This window comes from Scyliorhinus canicula, chromosome 9 (genome assembly GCF_902713615.1).
Source record: "Scyliorhinus canicula chromosome 9, sScyCan1.1, whole genome shotgun sequence".
Classification (NCBI taxonomy): domain Eukaryota; kingdom Metazoa; phylum Chordata; class Chondrichthyes; order Carcharhiniformes; family Scyliorhinidae; genus Scyliorhinus; species Scyliorhinus canicula.
The window spans coordinates 4,306,318-4,325,911 of NC_052154.1; the positions used below are offsets into that span (position 1 = coordinate 4,306,318).

At 50.6% G+C, this 19,594-nt stretch overlaps 2 protein-coding genes across 2 annotated transcripts in view; both read left to right on the forward strand.

Moving 5' to 3' along the window:
* Nucleotides 1–13,233, forward strand: part of rrad (Ras-related associated with diabetes) — a 13,932-nt gene extending 699 nt beyond the window's left edge. Inside the window, exons 2-5 of the mRNA XM_038806214.1 lie at nt 2,538–2,900; nt 8,530–8,603; nt 10,349–10,553; nt 11,916–13,233. Coding sequence (XP_038662142.1) covers nt 2,546–2,900; nt 8,530–8,603; nt 10,349–10,553; nt 11,916–12,193 — 912 coding nt within the window. The 5' untranslated portion in view covers nt 2,538–2,545 and the 3' untranslated portion in view covers nt 12,194–13,233. The remainder of the gene's footprint in view (nt 1–2,537; nt 2,901–8,529; nt 8,604–10,348; nt 10,554–11,915) is intronic.
* A 4,949-nt stretch (nt 13,234–18,182) lies between these two features.
* cdh16 (cadherin 16, KSP-cadherin) overlaps nt 18,183–19,594 on the forward strand; it is a 114,001-nt gene continuing 112,589 nt past the window's right edge. Inside the window, exons 1-2 of the mRNA XM_038806215.1 lie at nt 18,183–18,215; nt 19,536–19,588. Coding sequence (XP_038662143.1) covers nt 19,547–19,588 — 42 coding nt within the window. The 5' untranslated portion in view covers nt 18,183–18,215; nt 19,536–19,546. The remainder of the gene's footprint in view (nt 18,216–19,535; nt 19,589–19,594) is intronic.

Below are 19,594 nucleotides of genomic sequence, written 5' to 3' on the forward strand. Positions count from 1 at the left end.
CATCTTCGGCAAACCCACTCTCAGATCTTCACCCATCCCCAATCTTTACTTTATTTTGGAGAATGTGAGGAACACATTTATTGTTACAATCTGCGATTGGAGACTCGCACTGATCGCAGATATTCATCAGTTTTCATGACACAGCCTCACCCTCACTTTCTGATGGTTCTTGAGTTGTACTGACCCTCTGATAGTGCAGCCCTCCCTCAGTACTGACCCTCTGATAATGCAGCCCTCCCTCAGTACTGACCCTCTGATAATGCAGCCCTCCCTCAGTACTGACCCTCTGACAGTGCAACACTCCCTCAGTACTGACCCTCTGACAGTGCGGCACTCCCTCAGTACTGACCCTCTGATAGTGCAGCACTCCCTCAGTACTGACCCTCGACAGTGCAGCACTCCCTCAGTACTGACCCTCTGACAGTGCAGCACTCCCTCAGTACTGACCCTCTGACAGTGCAGAGCTCCCTCAGTACTGACCCTCTGACAGGGCAGCACTCCCTCAGTACTGACCCTCTGACAGTGCGGCACTCCCTCAGTACTGACCCTCTGACAGTGCAGCACTCCCTCAGTACTGACACTCTGACAGTGCAGCATTCCCTCAGCACTGACCCTCTGACAGTGCAGCACTCCCTCAGTACTGACCCTCTGACAGAGCAGCACTCCCTCAGTACTGACCCTCTGACAGTGCGGCACTCCCTCAGTACTGACCCTCTGACAGTGCAGCACTCCCTCAGTACTGACCCTCTGACAGTGCAGCACTCCCTCAGTACTGACTCTCTAACAGTGTAGCACTCCCTCAGTACTGACCCTCTACAGTGCAGCACTCCCTCAGTACTGACCCTCTGACAGTGCGGCACTCCCTCAGTACTGACCCTCTGACAGTGCAGCACTCCCTCAGTACTGACCCTCTGACAGTGCAGCACTCCCTCAGTACTGACCCTCTGACAGTGCAGCACTCCCTCAGTACTGACCCTCTGACAGTGCAGCACTCCCTCAGTACTGACCCCTGACAGTGCGGCACTCCCTCAGTACTGACCCTCTGACGGTGCAGCACTCCCTCAGTACTGACCCTCTGACAGTGCGGCACTCCCTCAGTACTGACCCTCTGACAGTGCAGCACTCCCTCAGGACTGACCCTCTGACAGTGCAGCCTCCCTCAGTACTGACCCTCTGACAGTGCAGCACTCCCTCAGTACTGACCCTCTGACAGTGCCGCCTCCTCAGTACACCCTGACAGTGCAGCACTCCCCAGTATGACCCTCTGACAGTGCAGCACTCCCTCAGTACCGGACCCTCTGACAGTGCAGCAAATATCGCCCTCATTACTGAACCCTCTGAACAGTGCAGCACCTCCCATCAGTACTGACTTCTTAACAGGTGCAGCACTCCCATCAGTACTGACCCTCTGACAGTGCGGCACCTCCCTCAGTTACTGACCCTCTGACAGTGCAGCACCTCCCTCAGTACTGACCCCTCTGACAGTGCAGCAACTACCCTCAGTACTGACTCTCTAACCGTGTAGCACTGCCTCAGTACTGACCCTCTACAGTGCAGCACTCCCTCAGTACTGACCCTCTGACAGTGCAGCACTCCCTCAGTACTGACCCTCTGACAGTGCAGCACTCCCTCAGTACTGACCCTCTGACAGTGCAGCACTCCCTCAGTACTGACCCTCTGACAGTGCAGCACTCCCTCAGTACTGACCCTCTGACAGTGCAGCACTCCCTCAGTTCTCACCCTCTGACAGTGCAGCACTCCCTCAGTACTAGATTGAAAATGAAATGAAAATCGCTTATTGTCATGAGTAGCCTTCAATGAAGTTACTGTGAAAAGCCCCTAGTCGCCACATTCCGGCGCCTGTTCGGGGAGGCTGGTACAGGAATCGAACCATGCTGCTGGCCTGCTTGGTCTGCTTTAAAAGCCAGCGATTTAGCCTTGTGAGCTAAACCAGATTGGGACTCAACTCTTCCGAATGCTTTCCTCGGAGGTGTGTGTGAGGAAGACATTGATCTCTTTTTATTTGCGGTTTCTCTTATTTTCCTTTCCTGTCCACTCCTCTGACCACACACCGCACAACCATACCAAGAAAGTTCTTTCCGTGGGAGAATTCCTGTCTGGATTGGATTTATTTATTGTCACGTGTACCGAGGTCCAGTGAAAAGTATTTTCACTGAATGAAAAGGTAGTCATTGAGGCACGTTGCCTGGTTCTTCTTGGGCACTGGTATAATGGTGGTCTTCTTGAAGCAGGTGGGGACCTCGGAGTGGAGTTGGGACAGGTTAATAATATTTCACTGTCTGAGCTCCCTTTTCCCAAGACTGTAAGCAAAGGAATTGAACAAGAAAATGTTTTCTCTATTATTTATGTCCCTTTTAAATAAACTTTCCCTTTCTCCTCTCACTTTCCCTCTGTCTCTTTCCTCTCCCTCTCTCTCCCCCCTCACTTTTTCTCTTCCCCGTCCCTTTCTCTGCCTCCTCCCCCCCCCCCCCCCCCCCCCCGTCTTTTCCCACTGTCTCTCTCTCTCTCTCTCCTAGGGAGTAAGATGACTCTGAACAAGACTGAGAAGACCAGGGCCTTGGAGAAGAGACGGGGTAGTACGCCGCTGCACGTTCACCAGCAGTTCCATCGGCGGAGTATGCCTGTGGATGACCGGGAGCTGTGCGCCTCCCTCCAGGCCGGGACCCTGTCCAACCTGGTGCGCTGCACCTCCCACAACTCGGGTCAGCCCCAGCGGGACAGCTCGGCCTCCGGCTCCTCCGACTCGGTCACCTCCACTGACTCTGACACCAGCCTCTACAAGGTGGTCATCCTTGGGGAGCACCGGGTCGGGAAATCCAGCCTGGCAAGGATTTTCGGAGGGGTGGAAGAAAACGAGCCACATGAAACTGAAGGAAGAGGTGAGTTTGTCCCTTTCTGTGTGGGGGGAGAGGGAGAGAAGGAGGAAATGGCAGCAACAAATGGAGAGTGAGATAGAGAGAGAGAGACTGGGATAGATAGAGAGGGTGACAGGCAGAGAGCAAATTGGGGAGAAAAGCAGACACCGTGATAGGAGGTAGAGAGACGGAGAGGGAGAAAGAGACAGAGTGGGACTGGGACAGATAGAGAAAGAGGGTCTGGGGCTGAAAGACTGGGATAGAGAGAATGTGTGTGAAAGAAAAAGATTGGCAATAGAGTTTTTAATGCAACATGGAGATTTATAAACCTGTGTTTGTTATTACATCTTGCATGAAAGTGTCAGCTGTCACTCAGTGAATGATATTCGGAGTCAGAAGGTAATGAATTCAACTTTTATGCCACGAACTGGAGTATAAAATCTCGGCTCACACTACAGTACAACACTGTCAGAGGGTCAGTACTGAGAGAGTGCCGCACTGTCAGAGGGTCAGTACTGAGGGAGTGCTGCACTGTCAGAGGGTCAGTACTGAGGGAGTGCCGCACTGTCAGAGGGTCAGTACTGAGGGAGTGCTGCACTGTCAGAGGGTCAGTACTGAGGGAGTGCCGCACTGTCAGAGGGTCAGTACTGAGGGAGTGCTGCACTGTCAGAGGGTCAGTACTGAGGGAGTGCTGCACAGTCAGAGGGTCAGTGCTGAGGGAGTGCCGCACTGTCGGAGGGTCAGTACTGAGGGAGTGCTGCACTGTCAGAGGGTCAGTACTGAGCGAGTGCCGCACTGTCAGAGGGTCAGTACTGAGGGAGTGCCGCACTGTCGGAGGGTCAGTACTGAGGGAGTGCTGCACTGTCAGAGGGTCAGTACGAGCGAGTGCCGCACTGTCAGAGGGTCAGTACTGAGGGAGTGCCGCACTGTCAGAGGGTCAGTACTGAGGGAGTGCCGCACTGTCAGAGGGTTAGTACTGAGGGAGCGCTGCACTGTCAGAGGGTCAGTACTGAGGGAGTGCTGCACTGTCAGAGGGTCAGTACTGAGGGAGTGCCGCACTGTCAGAGGGTCAGTACAGAGGGAGTGCCGCACTGTCAGAGGGTCAGTACTGAGGGAGTGCTGCACTGTCAGAGGATCAGTACTGAGGGAGTGCTGCACTGTCAGAGGGTCAGTACTGAGGGAGTACCGCACTGTCAGAGGGTCAGTACTGAGGGAGTGCCGCACTGTCAGAGGGTCAGTACTGAGGGAGTGCTGCACTGTCAGAGGGTCAGTACTGAGGGAGTGCCGCACTTTCAGAGGGTCAGTACTGAGGGAGTGCTGCACTGTCAAAGGGACAGTACTGAGGGAGTGCCACACTGTCAGAGGGTCAGTACTGAGGGAGTGCCGCACTGTCAGAGGGTCAGTACTGAAGGAGTGCTGCACTGTCAGATGGTCAGTACAGAGGGAGCGCTGCACTGTGAGAGGGTCAGTACTGAGGGAGTGCCGCACTGTCAGAGGGTCAGTACTGAGGGAGTGCCGCACTGTCAGAGGGTCAGTACTGAGGGAGTGCCGCACTGTCAGAGGGTCAGCACTGAGGGAATGCCGCACTGTCAGAGGGTCAGTACTGAGGGAGTGCTGCACTGTCAGAGGGTCAGTACTGAGGGAGTGCTGCACTGTCAGAGGGTCAGTACTGAGGGAGTGCTGCACTGTCAGAGGGTCAGTACTGAGGGAGTGCCGCACTGTCCGAGGGTCAGTAGTGAGGGAGTGCTGCAATATCAGAGGGTCAGTACTGAGGGAGCACTGCACTGTCAGAGGGACAGTACTGAGGGAGCGCTGCACTGACAGAAGGTCAGTATTGAGGGAGTGCTGCACTGTCAGAGGGTCAGTACTGAGGGAGTGCGGCACTGTCAGAGGGTCAGTACTGAGGGAGTGCTGCACTGTCAGAGGGTCAGTACTGAGAGAGTGCTGCACTGACAGAGGGACAGTACTGAGGGAGCGCTGCACTGTCAGAGGGACAGTACTGAGGGAGTGCTGCACTGTCAGAGGGTCAGTACTGAGGGAGTGCTGCACTGTCAGGCGGTCAGTACTGAGGGAGTGCCGCACTGTCCGAGGGTCAGTAGTGAGGGAGTGCTGCAATATCAGAGGGTCAGTACTGAGGGAGCGCTGCACTGTCAGAGGGACAGTACTGAGGGAGCGCTGCACTGACGAGGGTCAGTATTGAGGGAGTGCTGCACTGTCAGAGGGACAGTACAGAGGGAGCGCTGCACTGTCAGAGGATCAGTACTGAGGGAGTGCCGCACTGTCAGAGGTCAGTACTGAGGGAGTGCTGCACTGTCAGAGGGTCAGTACTGAGGGAATGCTGCACTGTCAGAGGGTCAGTACTGAGGGAGTGCTGCACTGTCAGAGGGTCAGTACTGAGGGAGCGCTGCACTGTCAGAGTGTCAGTACCGAGGGAGCGCTGCACTGTCAGAGGGACAGTACTGAGGGAGTGCTGCACTGTCAGAGGGTCAGTACTGAGGAAGTGCTGCACTGACAGACGGTCAGTATTGAGGGAGTGCTGAACTGTCAGAGGGACAGTGCTGAGGGAGTGCCGCACTGTCAGAGGGTCAGTACTGAGGGAGTGCCGCACTGTCAGAGGGTCAGCACTGAGGGAGCGCTGCACTGTCAGAGGGTCAGTACTGAGGGAGTGCTGCACTGTCAGAGGGTCAGTACTGAGGGAGATCCGCACTGTCAGAGGGTCAGTACTGAGGGAGTGCTGCACTGACAGAGGGTCAGTACTGAGGGAGTGCTGCACAGACAGAGGGTCAGTACTGAGGGAGCGCTAATATTTTTATTCCGATCATGTGATAACTTCTCGTAGCACTGTGCTGTGGGAACCTGCTGCGTACACATTGCTATGTTTCCTTCATTACAAAATGAGTACATTTTAAATGTAGTTCATTGGCTGGGAAACACTTTGTGGCACCCTGGGGTTGCAGAAAATGAAAATCTGACTATTATTACTTTGTCAGTTCCTTCTCTCTGCTGTCTCGTTACAGTCCAGTACTCTGCACATTGTGTTGTTCTCGGAGTTTCCCAGTGTTATCAGAAATCATTGCAGCTCCCTCCATCTTCCCTCAGCCAGTCAGGGATTGGGAACACTTTATTGATTGTGTAAAATTGGCCGTGTCAGATCCATTTCCTGACTCCTGTGTCAGCAATCTGTGAAGTTTGCTCACGGTATTAATAGATTCCCCCTCCTGAGATCATGGTTTCCCTTCTCGTCGGATAAACATTAGTCATCTTAACCTATAATAAGTAATGGAAAATTAAGCACAACCTCTCCAGTTGCACCCAAGATGGGCTGGTTTAGCACAGGGCTAAAGAGCTGGCTTTCAAAGCAGACCAAGGCAGGCCAGCAGCACAGTTCAATTCCCGTACCAGCCTCCCCGAACAGGCGCCGGAATGTGGCGACTAGGGGCTTTTCGCAGTAACTTAATTTGAAGCCTACTTGTGACAGTAAGCGATTTTCATTTCACTGAAGTGGAAACTCGTGCTTTAGGCTGAAAGGGCACCTGGAGGCTCACTCGACAGGAATAATGACTTGTAAAAGCTGCCAACAGCTCGACCCCATTGCCTGAGTCGCACAGGAGGGCACGGCAGTAACCAGCTCCCTGAGGCACATCAGACTGGCAGTGCAGAAGACATGACGTCAACTTTCAGCAAGTTAGGGACTCCCAACTGTGAGTCGGCATGTTAGGCAGGAGTCTATCAGAAACATAGAAAATAGAAACTGGAGGAGGCCATTCGGCCCTTCGAGCCGGCTCGCCATTCGTTATGATCATGGCTGATCATCAAGTTCAATACCCCGAGATCCCACCTTCCCCCCCACCCCTCCAGCCCCAAGAGCTATATCTAATACCTTCCTGAAATTCCTCAGCTACTTTCTGTGGGAGTGAATTCCACAGATTCACCACTCTCTGGGTGAAGAATTTTCCCCTCACCTCAGTCCTAAAGATTTACCCCTTATCCTCAAACTATTGCCCCTAGTTCTGGACTCCCCCCACCATCAGGAACATTCTATCTGAATCTACCCTGTCTAATCCTGTTAGAATTTTATACGTTTCTATGAGATCCCCTCTCACTCTTCTAAACTCCAATGAATATAATCCTAACCGATTTAGCCTCTCCTCATATGACAGTCCCACCATCCCAGGAATCAGCCGGGTAAACCTTCGCTGCTCTCCCTCCATGGCAAAAACATCCTCCCTCAGATAAGGACACCAAAACGGCTCACAATGCTCCAGGTGTGGCCTCACCAATGCCCGATACAATTGCAGTAAAACATCCCTATTCCGATACTCAAATCCTCTGGCTATGAAGGCCAACATGCCATTTGCCTTCTTTACTGCCGGCTGTACCTGCGCGCTTACTTTCAGTGACTGATGCACAAGGACAGCAAGGCTTCGCTGAGTATCCGCCTCTCTCAATTTACACCCATACAAATAATAATCTGCCTTCCTATTTTTGCTCCCGAAGTGGATAACCTCACATTTATCCACATTATACTGCATCTGCCATGCATGTTCCTACTCACTCAGCCTGCCCAAGTCACATTGAAGCATCTCTGCATCCTCCTCACAGCTCACCCTCCCACCCAACTTTCTTTCATCTGCAAATTGGGAGATAATATATTTAGTTCCCTCATCCAAATCATTAATATATAATGTGAACAGTTGGGGTCCTAGCCCAGATCCCTGTGGTACCCCACTAGTCACTGCCTGCCAATCAGAATAAGACCCATTTATTCCAACTCTTTGCTTCCCGTCTGCTAACCAGCTTTCTATCCATCTCAAGACACTACCCGTAACCCCATGCACTTTAACTTTACATATTAATCTGCTATGCGAGACCTTGTTGAAAGCCTTCTGAAAGTTTAAATAAGCTACATCCACCGGTTCTCCCTGGTCAACTCTACCAGTTACATCCTCAAAGAATTCCAGTAGATTTGTCCAGCTTGATTTCCCTTTCAAGTTGACTTTGCTCCATGCTGACTTTGTCTGATTACACCACTGCTTTCCTCGTTCGGAGGGAGAGGGAAGGACGTTTAGAGTCCTTTTGGATTCCAAAAGAAAGATAACCAATAGCCTCCCTCATCCTGACCTCCCTTTGGGATCTTTCTACCTCATTGCATCGACTGAGCTAAATCAAAGTGACTGTTCACGTTCCCAGCGGAGAATGTAAGGCAGACCTGGTGTGGTTTCACTGACTCAGAGGTCCCTACCTTTTTGTTTTGTCTTTGAGAACTTAAGTCAGATAACATGCTCAAAATGATGGGGAAGTTTTGATCGCGTAAGGAGAAACTGTTTTCAGGAGCTAAAGAGGTGACAACCAGAGGGCACAGATTTTAAAATTATCTAAAGAATAAGAGGGGGTAAACACGGCAAGCTGTTGGTGCTCAGGAAGGCCGAGCTGGAAGGGAGGTCGAAGCAGATTTAATAGGAACTTCCCAAAGCAAATTGGATAAATATTTGACAAGGAGAAATTTGCAGGGCTATGGGGGAAGAGGAAGGGAGTGGGACTAATTGGATAGCTATGTCAAGAGCCAGTAGAGACACAAACGGGCTGAATGGCCTCTTTCAGTTCTAAGATTTGATAAATGAAGCTCATTGTGGATCCCTACCTTCCCTTTCAGGAGACACATTTGACAGATCGATCATCGTGGATGGGGAGGAGGCAAATCTTTTGCTGTTCGATATCTGGGAGCAGGTTAGTCCTTTGCTTTGATTGTTTCTGGTCTCAGTACAAACGCGTGATTTTCCAATTTCACCCCATATGCACCCCTGACTGGGGCCCTGAGTTCTCCGGTGTTGGCTTCACTTTGGGACTTTAGCAAGTGGCTATTCTCGATGTGCAAGGGATGGTCAGGTGGAGGTCATGGTATTGCAACATATCTGGCAGACACCCACACACACACATAGACACACACACATAGACAACATAGGCACACACACATAGACACACACACATAGACACACACACATAGACACACACACATAGACAACATAGGCACACACACATAGACACACACACATAGACACACACACATAGACACACACACATAGACACACACACATAGACACACACACACTTTGGAACCAAGGGTTAGGATCCACAATTGGAGTGCTGACCATTGATAGAAAACAGATACAGCAAAAACAATAATGAACACGGGACCCTGATAGAAGGGAGGGCGAGAGACTCCCAGCTGCCCCATTCACTTGGCTTGTCAAAGAGTCGGCTATTGTCTCACAGGCAGCACAGCCACATCGGAGTCAGATAGGTTGTGGGTTCAAGTCTTACTCCAGAGACTTAACTGCAAAACCCTCGTACTGAGGGAGCGCTGCACTGTCAGAGAGTCAGTACTGAGGGAGTGCTACACTGTTAGAGAGTCAGTACTGAGGGAGTGCCGCACTGTCAGAGAGTCAGTACTGAGGGAGTGCCGCACTGTCAGAGGGTCAGTACTGAGGGAGTGCCGCACTGTCAGAGGGTCAGTACTGAGGGAGCGCTGCACTGTCAGAGAGTCAGTACTGAGGGAGTGCTACACTGTTAGAGAGTCAGTACTGAGGGAGTGCTGCACTGTCAGAGGGTCAGTACTGAGGGAGTGCTGCACTGTCAGAGGGTCAGTACTGAGGGTGCGCTGCACTGTCAGAGGGTCAGTACTGAGGGAGTGCTGCACTGTCAGAGGGTCAGTACTGAGGGAGTGCTGCACTGTCAGAGGGTCAGTACTGAGGGAGTGCCGCACTGTCAGAGGGTCAGTACTGAGGGAGTGCCGCACTGTCAGAGGGTCAGTACTGAGGGAGCGCTGCACTGTCAGAGGGTCAGTACTGAGGGAGTGCTGCACTGTCAGAGGGTCAGTACTGAGGGAGTGCTGCACTGTCAGAGGGTCAGTACTGAGGGAGTGCTGCACTGTCAGAGGGTCAGTACTGAGGGAGTGCTGCACTGTCAGAGGGTCAGTACTGAGGGAGTGCCGCACTGTCAGAGGGTCAGTACTGAGGGAGTGCTGCATTGTCAGAGGGTCAGTACTGAGGGAGTGCCGCACTGTTAGAGGGTCAGTACTGAGGGAGTGCTGCACTGTCAGAGGGTCAGTACTGAGGGAGTGCCGCACTGTCAGAGGGTCAGTACTGAGGGAGTGCCGCACTGTCAGAGGGTCAGTATTGAGGGAGTGCTGCACTGTCAGAGGGTCAGTGCTGAGGGAGTGCCGCACTGTCAGAGGGTCAGTACTGAGGGAGTGCCGCACTGTCAGAAGGTCAGTACTGAAGGAGTGCCGCACTGTCAGAGGGTCAGTATTGAGGGAGTGCTGCACTGTCAGAGGGTCAGTACTGAGAGAGTGCCGCACTGTCAGAGGTGTCATTTTTCAGATGAGATGCTACACTGATGCTATGACAGTTTGTCAGGCTCTGATGTATGAATCAATATCAGGGAATAAACTGTATCTTTATTCATCATTTAAGGATGACACCAATTGGATTAGTGATCACTGTATGAAGTTGGGAGATGCCTACATCATCGTGTACTCAGTAACAGACCGGGCCAGCTTTGAGAAAGCCTCAGAACTCAGGATCCAGCTGAGGAGGGTGAGACAGGCAGAGGACATTCCCATTATCCTGGTCGGGAACAAAAGTGACTTGGTTCGGTCCAGGGAGGTCTCGGTGGAAGGTATGTGTGAGTCGCCTCATTACACTCACTGTTCACAAAAACAGTGCTGGCAACAAAGCAAAGTCTACTCTCAATTTGAAAGAGTTTGAAAGAGGAGGCCCAGGGAGCATTGAATCCACTCATGAATAATTGGGAGTCTCTCTTTACGTCTGTCTCCATCACTCTTTCTGTCTTTTACTCTGTGTCTCTAAATCTGTCCATCGCTTCCTTCCCTTTCTCCACCTCTTTTTCTTTGTCACTCTGGTGAAAGCCATGTCTCTGTGGGTCACCTGGCCACCTATGAATTTGGGGATTTGAGAATATAATGTGGGCGCTGGTGCAGTAATGGGGGAATGCAGCACTGTCAGCACAGCTGTCTGTCAGATGAGAAGTTAAACACAGTTTCCGTCTACTTTCTCAGGTGTATGAATAAGATTCCAAAATACTTTGTTTTTGTTCTTCAGGATGGTGAAGGTTGTAGTGTTGACAAAGAACAGCAAGCTGTGTTTAACAAGAAAAGCTAATTTATTACACTGCACTGAATTTGATTCAAACATAATTACTGAGGAATTAGTTAAGGAAAGATTACACTAGACATCTACAATATTAAACTATGCTGTCAGTTAAGCTAACTCACACCTACTCTGTCTCTAGTTCTCTTGCTCTCTCCCACTCTCTCCTGTGTCTCCCAGAAGTCAAGGAGGCATCTAATATTTATATGGTTGTTCTATAGCACCATCTAGTGACTAGAGTAGTAACGTTACATTAACCCTTTATGTGCTTTACAATATCCACAAATTGTGACACACCCAACCTCATTAAAAACAGATTATCCAGTCATGACCACATTTCTGCTGCGGGCTCTTGCTGCTCAAATCGTCCACCCTCTTTTCAGTGGGGCAGCACGGTAGCATTGTGGATAGCACAATTGCTTCACAGCTCCAGGGTCCCAGGTTCGATTCCCGGCTTGGGTCACTGTCTGTGCGGCGTCTGCACATCCTCCCCGTGTGTGCGTGGGTTTCCTCCGGGTGCCCCGGTTTCCTCCCACAGCCCAAAGATGTGCAGGTTAGGTGGATTGGCCATATAAATTGCCCTTAGTGTCCAAAATTGCCCTTAGTGTTGGGTGAGGTTACTGAGTTATGGGGATAGGGTGGCGGTGTTGACCTTGGATAGGGTGCTCTTTCTAAGAGCCGGTGCAGACTCGATGGGCCGAATGGCCTCCTTCTGCACTGTAAATTCTATGATAATTCTATGATGTAACTCTAAACGTATTTCATTAGCTGGAAAGCACTTTGGGATATCGTGGAGTCATGAAAGGTGCTATATAAATGCAAGTCTCTCTTGCCCCTCGAATGCTAACACAATTCTCCAATCTCTCCGCAGAGGGGAGATCCTGTGCTGTGGTTTTCAACTGCAAATTCATCGAGACGTCTGCCGCTCTCCACCACAATGTCAGGGACCTCTTCGAGGGAATCATCCGGCAGGTCAGGTTACGCAGAGACAGCAAGGAGGCCAACGAGAGGCGGCTGGCCAGTGCCAAGAGGCGGGAGAGTATCGGGCAGAAGGCTAAGCGCTTCCTGGGCCGCATCGTGGCCAGGAACAACAAGAAGATGGCCTTCAGGCAGAAATCCAAGTCCTGCCACGATCTGTCTGTCCTTTGAAAGTTAGATCGAGAAAATACAATTGGTCACCCTGGCTGCTGTGCAACCGTTTGCAAATGTGTTTGTCCTTTGGTGGGTATTGAATGAAAGCAGTTATTGCCTGGAGAATAAACATTATTGGGAACTATGCAAAAGGAGTTTGACATCCTGCCAGTGAATGAGGCAAAGCATTTCCTGCACGTTGCCTTCATTACAGCCATCTGACGCCTGATACTGACTTTGTATCTGTACCCCTGGATCTCACCTTTGGATACTGGAATCATAACCTCGCTACCAGCCTCTGCCACTCTCACCTCACGTATTTTAACTTGCCCTCTGGCATGTCTTATCCTTTTCGCGGACTCATTTCCCCTCTGAACCACCCCAACAGCAACAGGAGGTGGCTGAGGGCGAGGACGGTGGACTCCTTTAAGGAAGACGTGGATGCTGGGATAGGGAAATTGGATACTGTCGCGGAGAGTTGGTCAGGTTGATAGTTCTCAAGGGTCTGAACCAATGGGTTGAAAAGATCTCTTCATCCAAAACTCTCCTAGTGATCCCGTGAAAGATGCCGCAATATCCCAATTGCTGCCACGAGGCTGTGGCAGGGTAATTGGTAAATGTCGTATATTCCATTCAATTTATAACGCTTGCTAACAATTTCTAGGGTCGGATAATGATCACTGCATCGGTCCTTGAATTCAAGAGTCGAGATGTTTATAGTTGGTCCCGAGGAGTCTAAATGAATTCAATAGCCCTGAAGTTGTGACACTATCTTCTCGGTGTCACAAGATCACACCATGGGGAAAGAGGCCATTCCGTCCATCGTGCCCGTGCCGTTCTTTGAGAGGGCTGTCCATTTAGCCCCACTCACCCTGCTCTTCCCCCAACAGGCCGGTAAAATCTGTCGAAAGAGGCAAAGATTCAGGAATGAACTGGGGCGGGATGGAGTGGCCTGAACCACTCCGGCGTCGGGCCGCCCCAAAGATGCGGAATCCTCCGCACCTTTAGGGGCCAAGCCCTCACCTTTAGGGGCTAGGCCCGCGCCGGAGTGGCATGCGCCCCGCTGGCCGGCGTGGAAGGCCTTTGGCGCCACGCCAGCCGGGGCCGAAGGGGCTCCGCTGGCCGGTGGAAGTCCGCGCATGAGCGGGAGTGTCAGCGGCTGCTGACGTCATCCCCGTGCATGCGCAACTCCGCGCTGGCCATCGCAGAGGCTGACAGGGCCGACGCAGAGGGAATAGAATTCCCCCACGGCACAGGCCCGCCCGCGGATCGGTGGGCCCTGATCGCGGGCCAGGTCACCGCGGGGGTACCCCCCCCAGGACCCCGGAGCCCGCTCGCGCCGCCTGTCCCGCCGGTAAGGGAGGTGGTTTAATTCACGCCGGCGGGACCGGCATTACAGCGGCGGGACTTCGGCCTATCGCGGGCCGGAGAATCGCCGGGGAGGGTCAGCGGACCGGTGCGGCGTGATTCCCGCCCCTGCCGAATCTCCGGTGCTGGAGAATTCGGCGGCTGGAGGGGGCGGGATTCACGCCGGCCTCCCCCCCCCCCCCCCCGGCAATTCTCCGACCTGGCGGGGGGGTCGGTGAATCCCATCCCTGGTGTCCAAGTGAATGCAAAGATGGCACAGTGGTAATGTTACCGGACTAGTAATCCAGCGACCCGGCTGGTGCTCTGGCGCCAAGGGTTCAAATCCCACCCTTCCTGCTGGTGGAATGCTAATAGAATTAATAAATTTGGAATTGAAAGGTAGTCTCAGTGATGGTGAAACCATTGTCAATTGCTGTAAGAACCCATCTGGTTCACTAATGTCCTTTAGGGAAGGAAATCTGCCGTCCTTACCTGGTCTGGCCTACATGTGGCTCCAGACCCTCAGCAATGTGGTTGACTCCGAAATGGTCTCAAAAACCACTGAGTTCAATTAGGGATGGGCAACAAATGCCAGTGATACCCACATCCCATGGGGGTAAAAAGGGGTTGGCAGGCTGAGAAATCTGTCGGCTTCAGGACTGAAGTTGCAGATTCTGTGCAGGAACCAGGATTTCCCCATTTTGCTCTCAGTGTGTGAGGGTGTTCAAGCAGGGGGGGGGGGAGGTGGGCCCAGCTGGTGGGCGGGACGTTTAATTTATTTAAAAGAAGAAGTTCAACAGCCATCCATTTTCTGATTCACAAAACAGCATGATGGCTTAGTCAGCGCCAATATTTTGAAAAGCACAAGGGGGTTCGTGGGTTTATTGAGCTGAGTTTTAAGCAGAGAAACGTGATACAAAGAGTTTCCAGGTGTGTTTGAAGACTGGTGGAGTGCGCAGGCTAGGACAGAGTCACCAGAGAGCAGAGTGAGACTTATAATCATCACAGGTCCAGGTGGGCAGTAACAAAACATTAAACAAGCAATAAAACATTATCACTGTGGTTCACTGCTAGGTTCCCGTCAAATTCCTTTGCACCTCAGTATATTATTATTCAAATAATTTCCTATCTGTTTACATATCAGTTTTTGTATTAAAATAAAATTTATTCAGCCTTGCAACACTGTGTGCTTTCTGCGATACTGAGAATTTACTGAAATTAGTTCTTCGTTCCATGAAATGAAATGAAAATCGCTTATTGTCGCAATATCAGTACTCACCATAGCCATCTGTATGTTAATCCAGCCCCCTCCTGTGATGTTCTCTGCTGTGTCAATCAGGATGTCTTGAGTATGTATGTAGTGTTGGACAAAGAACATCAAGCTGAGTAAATGAACTAAGCTGATTTATTTACGCTACTTAAATAAGATTCAAACAAGTTCCAAGGTAAAAGTTATTAAATTAAACTATACAATATCTCTAACTACAGTTCGCTCAATTATGCAACTAATCTCTCTCATACCTAAACAGCTTCTCCCAGAATCCCAGGAGTCACATTGATATTTATATGACTGCTCCTTATCACCATCTGGTGGTGAGAACTATTAACATCAAATTGTTAATCCTTTGTCTTTACAATATACATATTGCTACATCTCCCACTGTCATTCAGTAACTCCTCTCACCCTGTGTTAACTGACTGTGGGCGACACGGTGGCACAGTGGTTAGCACTGCTGCCTCACAGCACCAGGGACCCGGGTTGAATTCCAGCATGGGGTGACTGTCCGTGCGGAGTCTGCACTTTCTCACTTTCTCCCCTAGTCTGCGTGGGTTTCCTCCGGGTGCCCTGGTTTCCTCCCACAGTCCAAAGATGTGCAGGTTAGGTGGATCGGACGTGATAAATTGCCCCTTAGTGTCCTAAAGGTTATGATGTGGAGATGCCGCCGTTGGACTGGGGTGAGCACAGTAAGAAGTCTTACAACACCAGGTTAAAGTCCAACAGGTTTGCTTCAAACACTAGCTTTCGGAGCACTGCTCCTTCCTCAGGTGAATGAAGAGGTAGGTTCCAGAAACATTTATATAGACAAAGTCAAAGATGCCAGACAATACTTGGAATGCGAGCATTTGCAGGTAATCAAATCTTTACAGATCCAGAGATAGGGGTAATCCCAGGTTAAAGAGGTGTGAATTGTCTCAAGCCAGGACAGTTGGTGGGATTTTGCAAGTCCAGGCCAGATGGTGGGGGGTGAATGTAATGCGACATGAATCCAAGATCCCGGTTGAGGCTGCCGCTCCCTCACACTGTCACTCAGTGACCCCTCTCCTGAAGCTTTGGTGACCATTGTGGGTGAACATACTTTCATGCATATCCGTGGTAGAACTCAATCTTTAAGTTTGAACAGAATCACAGCCAAGCTTCGCACTCACACTGGGGAAGGCTTGAAAATCCTCGGACCCACCAATACACCGAGTGACCCGAGTTCATGTTCACTATGCAGATGTTTCGATTCTGGTGGATAGGGCATAGAACATAGAACATAGAGTGCAGAAAGAGGCCATTTGGCCCATCGAGTGTGCACTGATCCATTTAAGCCCTCACTTCCACCCTATCCCCGTAACCCAATAACCCCTCCTAACCTTTTTGGACACTGAGGGCAATTTATCATGGCCAATCCACCTAACCTGCACGTCTTTGGACTGTGGGAGGAAACCGGAGCACCCGGAGGAAACCGGGGAGAACGTGCAGACTCCACACAGACAGTGACCCAACAGGGAATCGAACCTGGGACCCTGGCGCTGTGAAGACACAGTGCTATCCACTCGTGCTACCGTGCTGCCCCGTATGCCCACTCTATGTGGCTGTCTATTCAGGGGCTGGGCTGCACATCCTCAACGACCGCGGTGGATGCTATCTGTGTCGGAGTCCATCGTGACGGACATTTACACTCCTTTTTACAGGCGAGACTCCCATGTTTTCATTTGAGCCAATTGCATACAACACACTCGGACAGCTCCATACCACCACCCAATGTCTGTGAGTTTGGCCGAGAGGGCCGCAATGCGGAAACACTCTGATTAAACCACTACACCAACAGTTGGCCAATTTCTAGCTTCGTATAAATCAACCCCTCCCTCCCCCCCGCCACAACTTGGGGTCACACCTGCTGAGCCGCTCGTGGGTTGTCACCGCAACCCACGGTTGGAACCCGTGTTTCCGTATTTGGCGGGGAGGGTGGAGGCACGCCATTGTTCTGCGCAGAGGGGCGACAGGTTGTCCCGGGTGAGGGACCCAGTTTTGGATTGTAACTTCACTTTGGGGATGCCTTGGCTAGCTGGCTGGATTGTGGTCCAGCCCAGGCCCTGTGTCAGATGTGGAGCACACGAACCCCGGCCAATAGGGAGTTTGCAAGGGGCCCTCAGAGTAGGATCCTGGGTAGAGAGGACCAGGGAACAGACGGGATCGGACCTGTTATATTGTGTTCTGTGTCTGTTACTTAACTGAAAATGAAATGAAATGAAAATCACTTATTGTCACGAGTAGGCTTCAAATGAAGTTACTGTGAAAAGCCCCTAGTCGCCACATTCTGGCGCCTGTTCAGGGCGGCTGGTACAGGAATTGAACCGTGCTACTGGTCTGCCTTGGTCTGCTTTCAAAGCCAGCGATTTAGCCCTGTGCTAAACCAGCCCCTGCCTTTGCCAAACTGCCTTTGCCTTTCATCAATAAACTCCTTTGTTAACTACTGAAAGGCTCCAGTATGTTTCTCGAGCAACACACTCATGAAATGCACCGGCACAAATTGATGGGCCAAATGGCCTGGAATTATAATCTTTAGTTCTATAATATTCTTTGTTTTGCTATCTCCGCTTCTCACTTTCTCTGTCCCAGCTCTCTAGCAGTCCTCTCTCTTTGCCCATATTTGTGTTTCTCTGCCTGTCTCTCTCTTTCTTTGCAATTCTGTTTGTTTTTCCCTGGTCACTGGCTGTGCCCCCGACTGTATCATCTCTCTACCCACCGCTCTGCCCAGCTTCCTGTGTTTCTGCTTCTTTTGTCCATCTCTTGCCTCCCCCATGTCTCCTCAACCTCTCGGTATTTCTGTTTGTCTCTCTCTCTCTCTGTCCCCGATTGTCCACTTGCCTCTCTGTCTTCCTGTTTCTCTCTCTGCCCATATCCCTTCCTCTATCTCCGACTCTGTCTATCTTTGACAAAAAGTCATTGGACTCGAAACGTCGGCTCTTTTCTCTCCCTACAGATGCTGCCGGACCTGCTGAGATTTTCCAGCATTTTCTCTTCGGTTTCAGATTCCACCATCCACAGTAATTTGCTTTTATCCTCTGTCTATCTTTGTCTTCCTTTAGCTCTCTATACGTCTGTGTTCCTTTTCTCACTATCTTTATCTTTCTGCCTTTCTATTTCTCTCTCTCCTGCTTCTGCCCTTTATCCGTGCCCATTTCTTTGTCCCTTCCTCCTCTACCTCTGCTGCTCACTATGTCCCCTCTCTCTCTCTCTCTCAGCATCTCTCTGTTTCGCCATCACATGGGCAGTAGGGGGTGAAAGAAGTGATTGTGGTTTCTGGCTGATTTTGGATTGGGTGGTGTGAAAGGGGAAGTCAATGATTAATTTGGAATAATGGGCAGTTTATAAGAAAGTTTCAGTGGGGTTGGGGTCTGTCTGAAGCACAGTCAGGCTGACCAGGTAAGGCCTTCAGCTCTTTGTACCCGACGCGATCTTTTCTCTAAACTGAAATCTAAAGTGAAGAGAGGATTTAACAGCTGACAGGACTGTGAGACCCGCAGAGGCCAGCTGAACTATCGTGCATGTGTGGTCAAACGGTTACAATTACACCTCCTCAACCACAGGAAAATCTTACTCGGCTTCCATTACAATCAAAATATTTGGAATGCCAAATTCCAGAAAGCTCAAGATGGGATCTGGGACTTTTTAGAACTTTTAAATAAGTAATTTTGAAATGATTGCATTAGAAAAAAAGTATTTTGAAAAAGCTTTAAACGCAAGAAACAAATAATGTACTTGTGTCGAGATTAGACTAGGTATGTGTAAAGTTACTGACTGTACCTGACTGAATGGGGTTTTGTTGGGTGTATTACTCTGAGCAGGAAACTGCAGTTCAAGGTCACCCTGAATCTGTTGGATTTTCCTTTAAACTTCATTTTACTGCGGCATTAACTGAAAGCAAAATATCATTAAATGGGAATGACATTTTATTGCCCCTGGATTGTTGGGGGAAGGGGGAAGAGTGATACAGGCGGAGAGAGCGACAGAGGCTGGCAGACCCAGGTGAGACAGAAAAACAAAGCACCTGGGAAAGAAAGATAGATAGTGAGAGGGAAGAGTGTACGAGAGAGATCATGGGGACGTGGGGAGAGAGACAGATTGTGTGTGCGTGAGAGAGAGAAAGAAATCAATAGTGAAGGTGAGATGTCAGAAAAGAGAAAAACAGAGGCAGAGAGGGGAGAGAGGGAAGCAAACAGAGGGAGAGACAGAGAGAGACGGAGAGGGAGAGAGAAAGAGAGAGAGGCAAACAGAGGGAGAGAGAGCGAGAAACAGAGGGAGAGAGAATGGGAGAGGTGACAACCAGAGGGAGAGGAGAGAGCAAGAGATAGACAGAGGGCAAACAGCTGAGCAAAAAAGGGACAAACGGAGGGAGAGAGAGGTAGAAAATGATTGGTACAGAGAGATGGATAGAAACAGAAACAGAGAGAGGCAGAAAGAGAGACCAAGAATGTTGGTTCGTGACTTTAGAAATTAATAGAATGAAGTCATGGGTTAAACCTATCGCCACAAGGTCATTAAATGATTGTTGTAAACGAGGGGGCACGTGGATCCAGGTGTGGAAGTCATTGAAAGGTTACCTTGTCTGTCTGGCCTGGAAGCCGCCATTAAATTGTTTTTTAACTGTGGACTGTCAGAGGTGAGGGGTGGGGTGGGGTGTTCACTGTTTCTCGGGGCGGGGGGAGCTTCATTAACAGCTGATGCTCTTTTGATCTTCTACAGAATCTGGAGCAATGATTCTGATGGGATTTCTGCATACCAAAGAATTGAGCCAGGTAGGT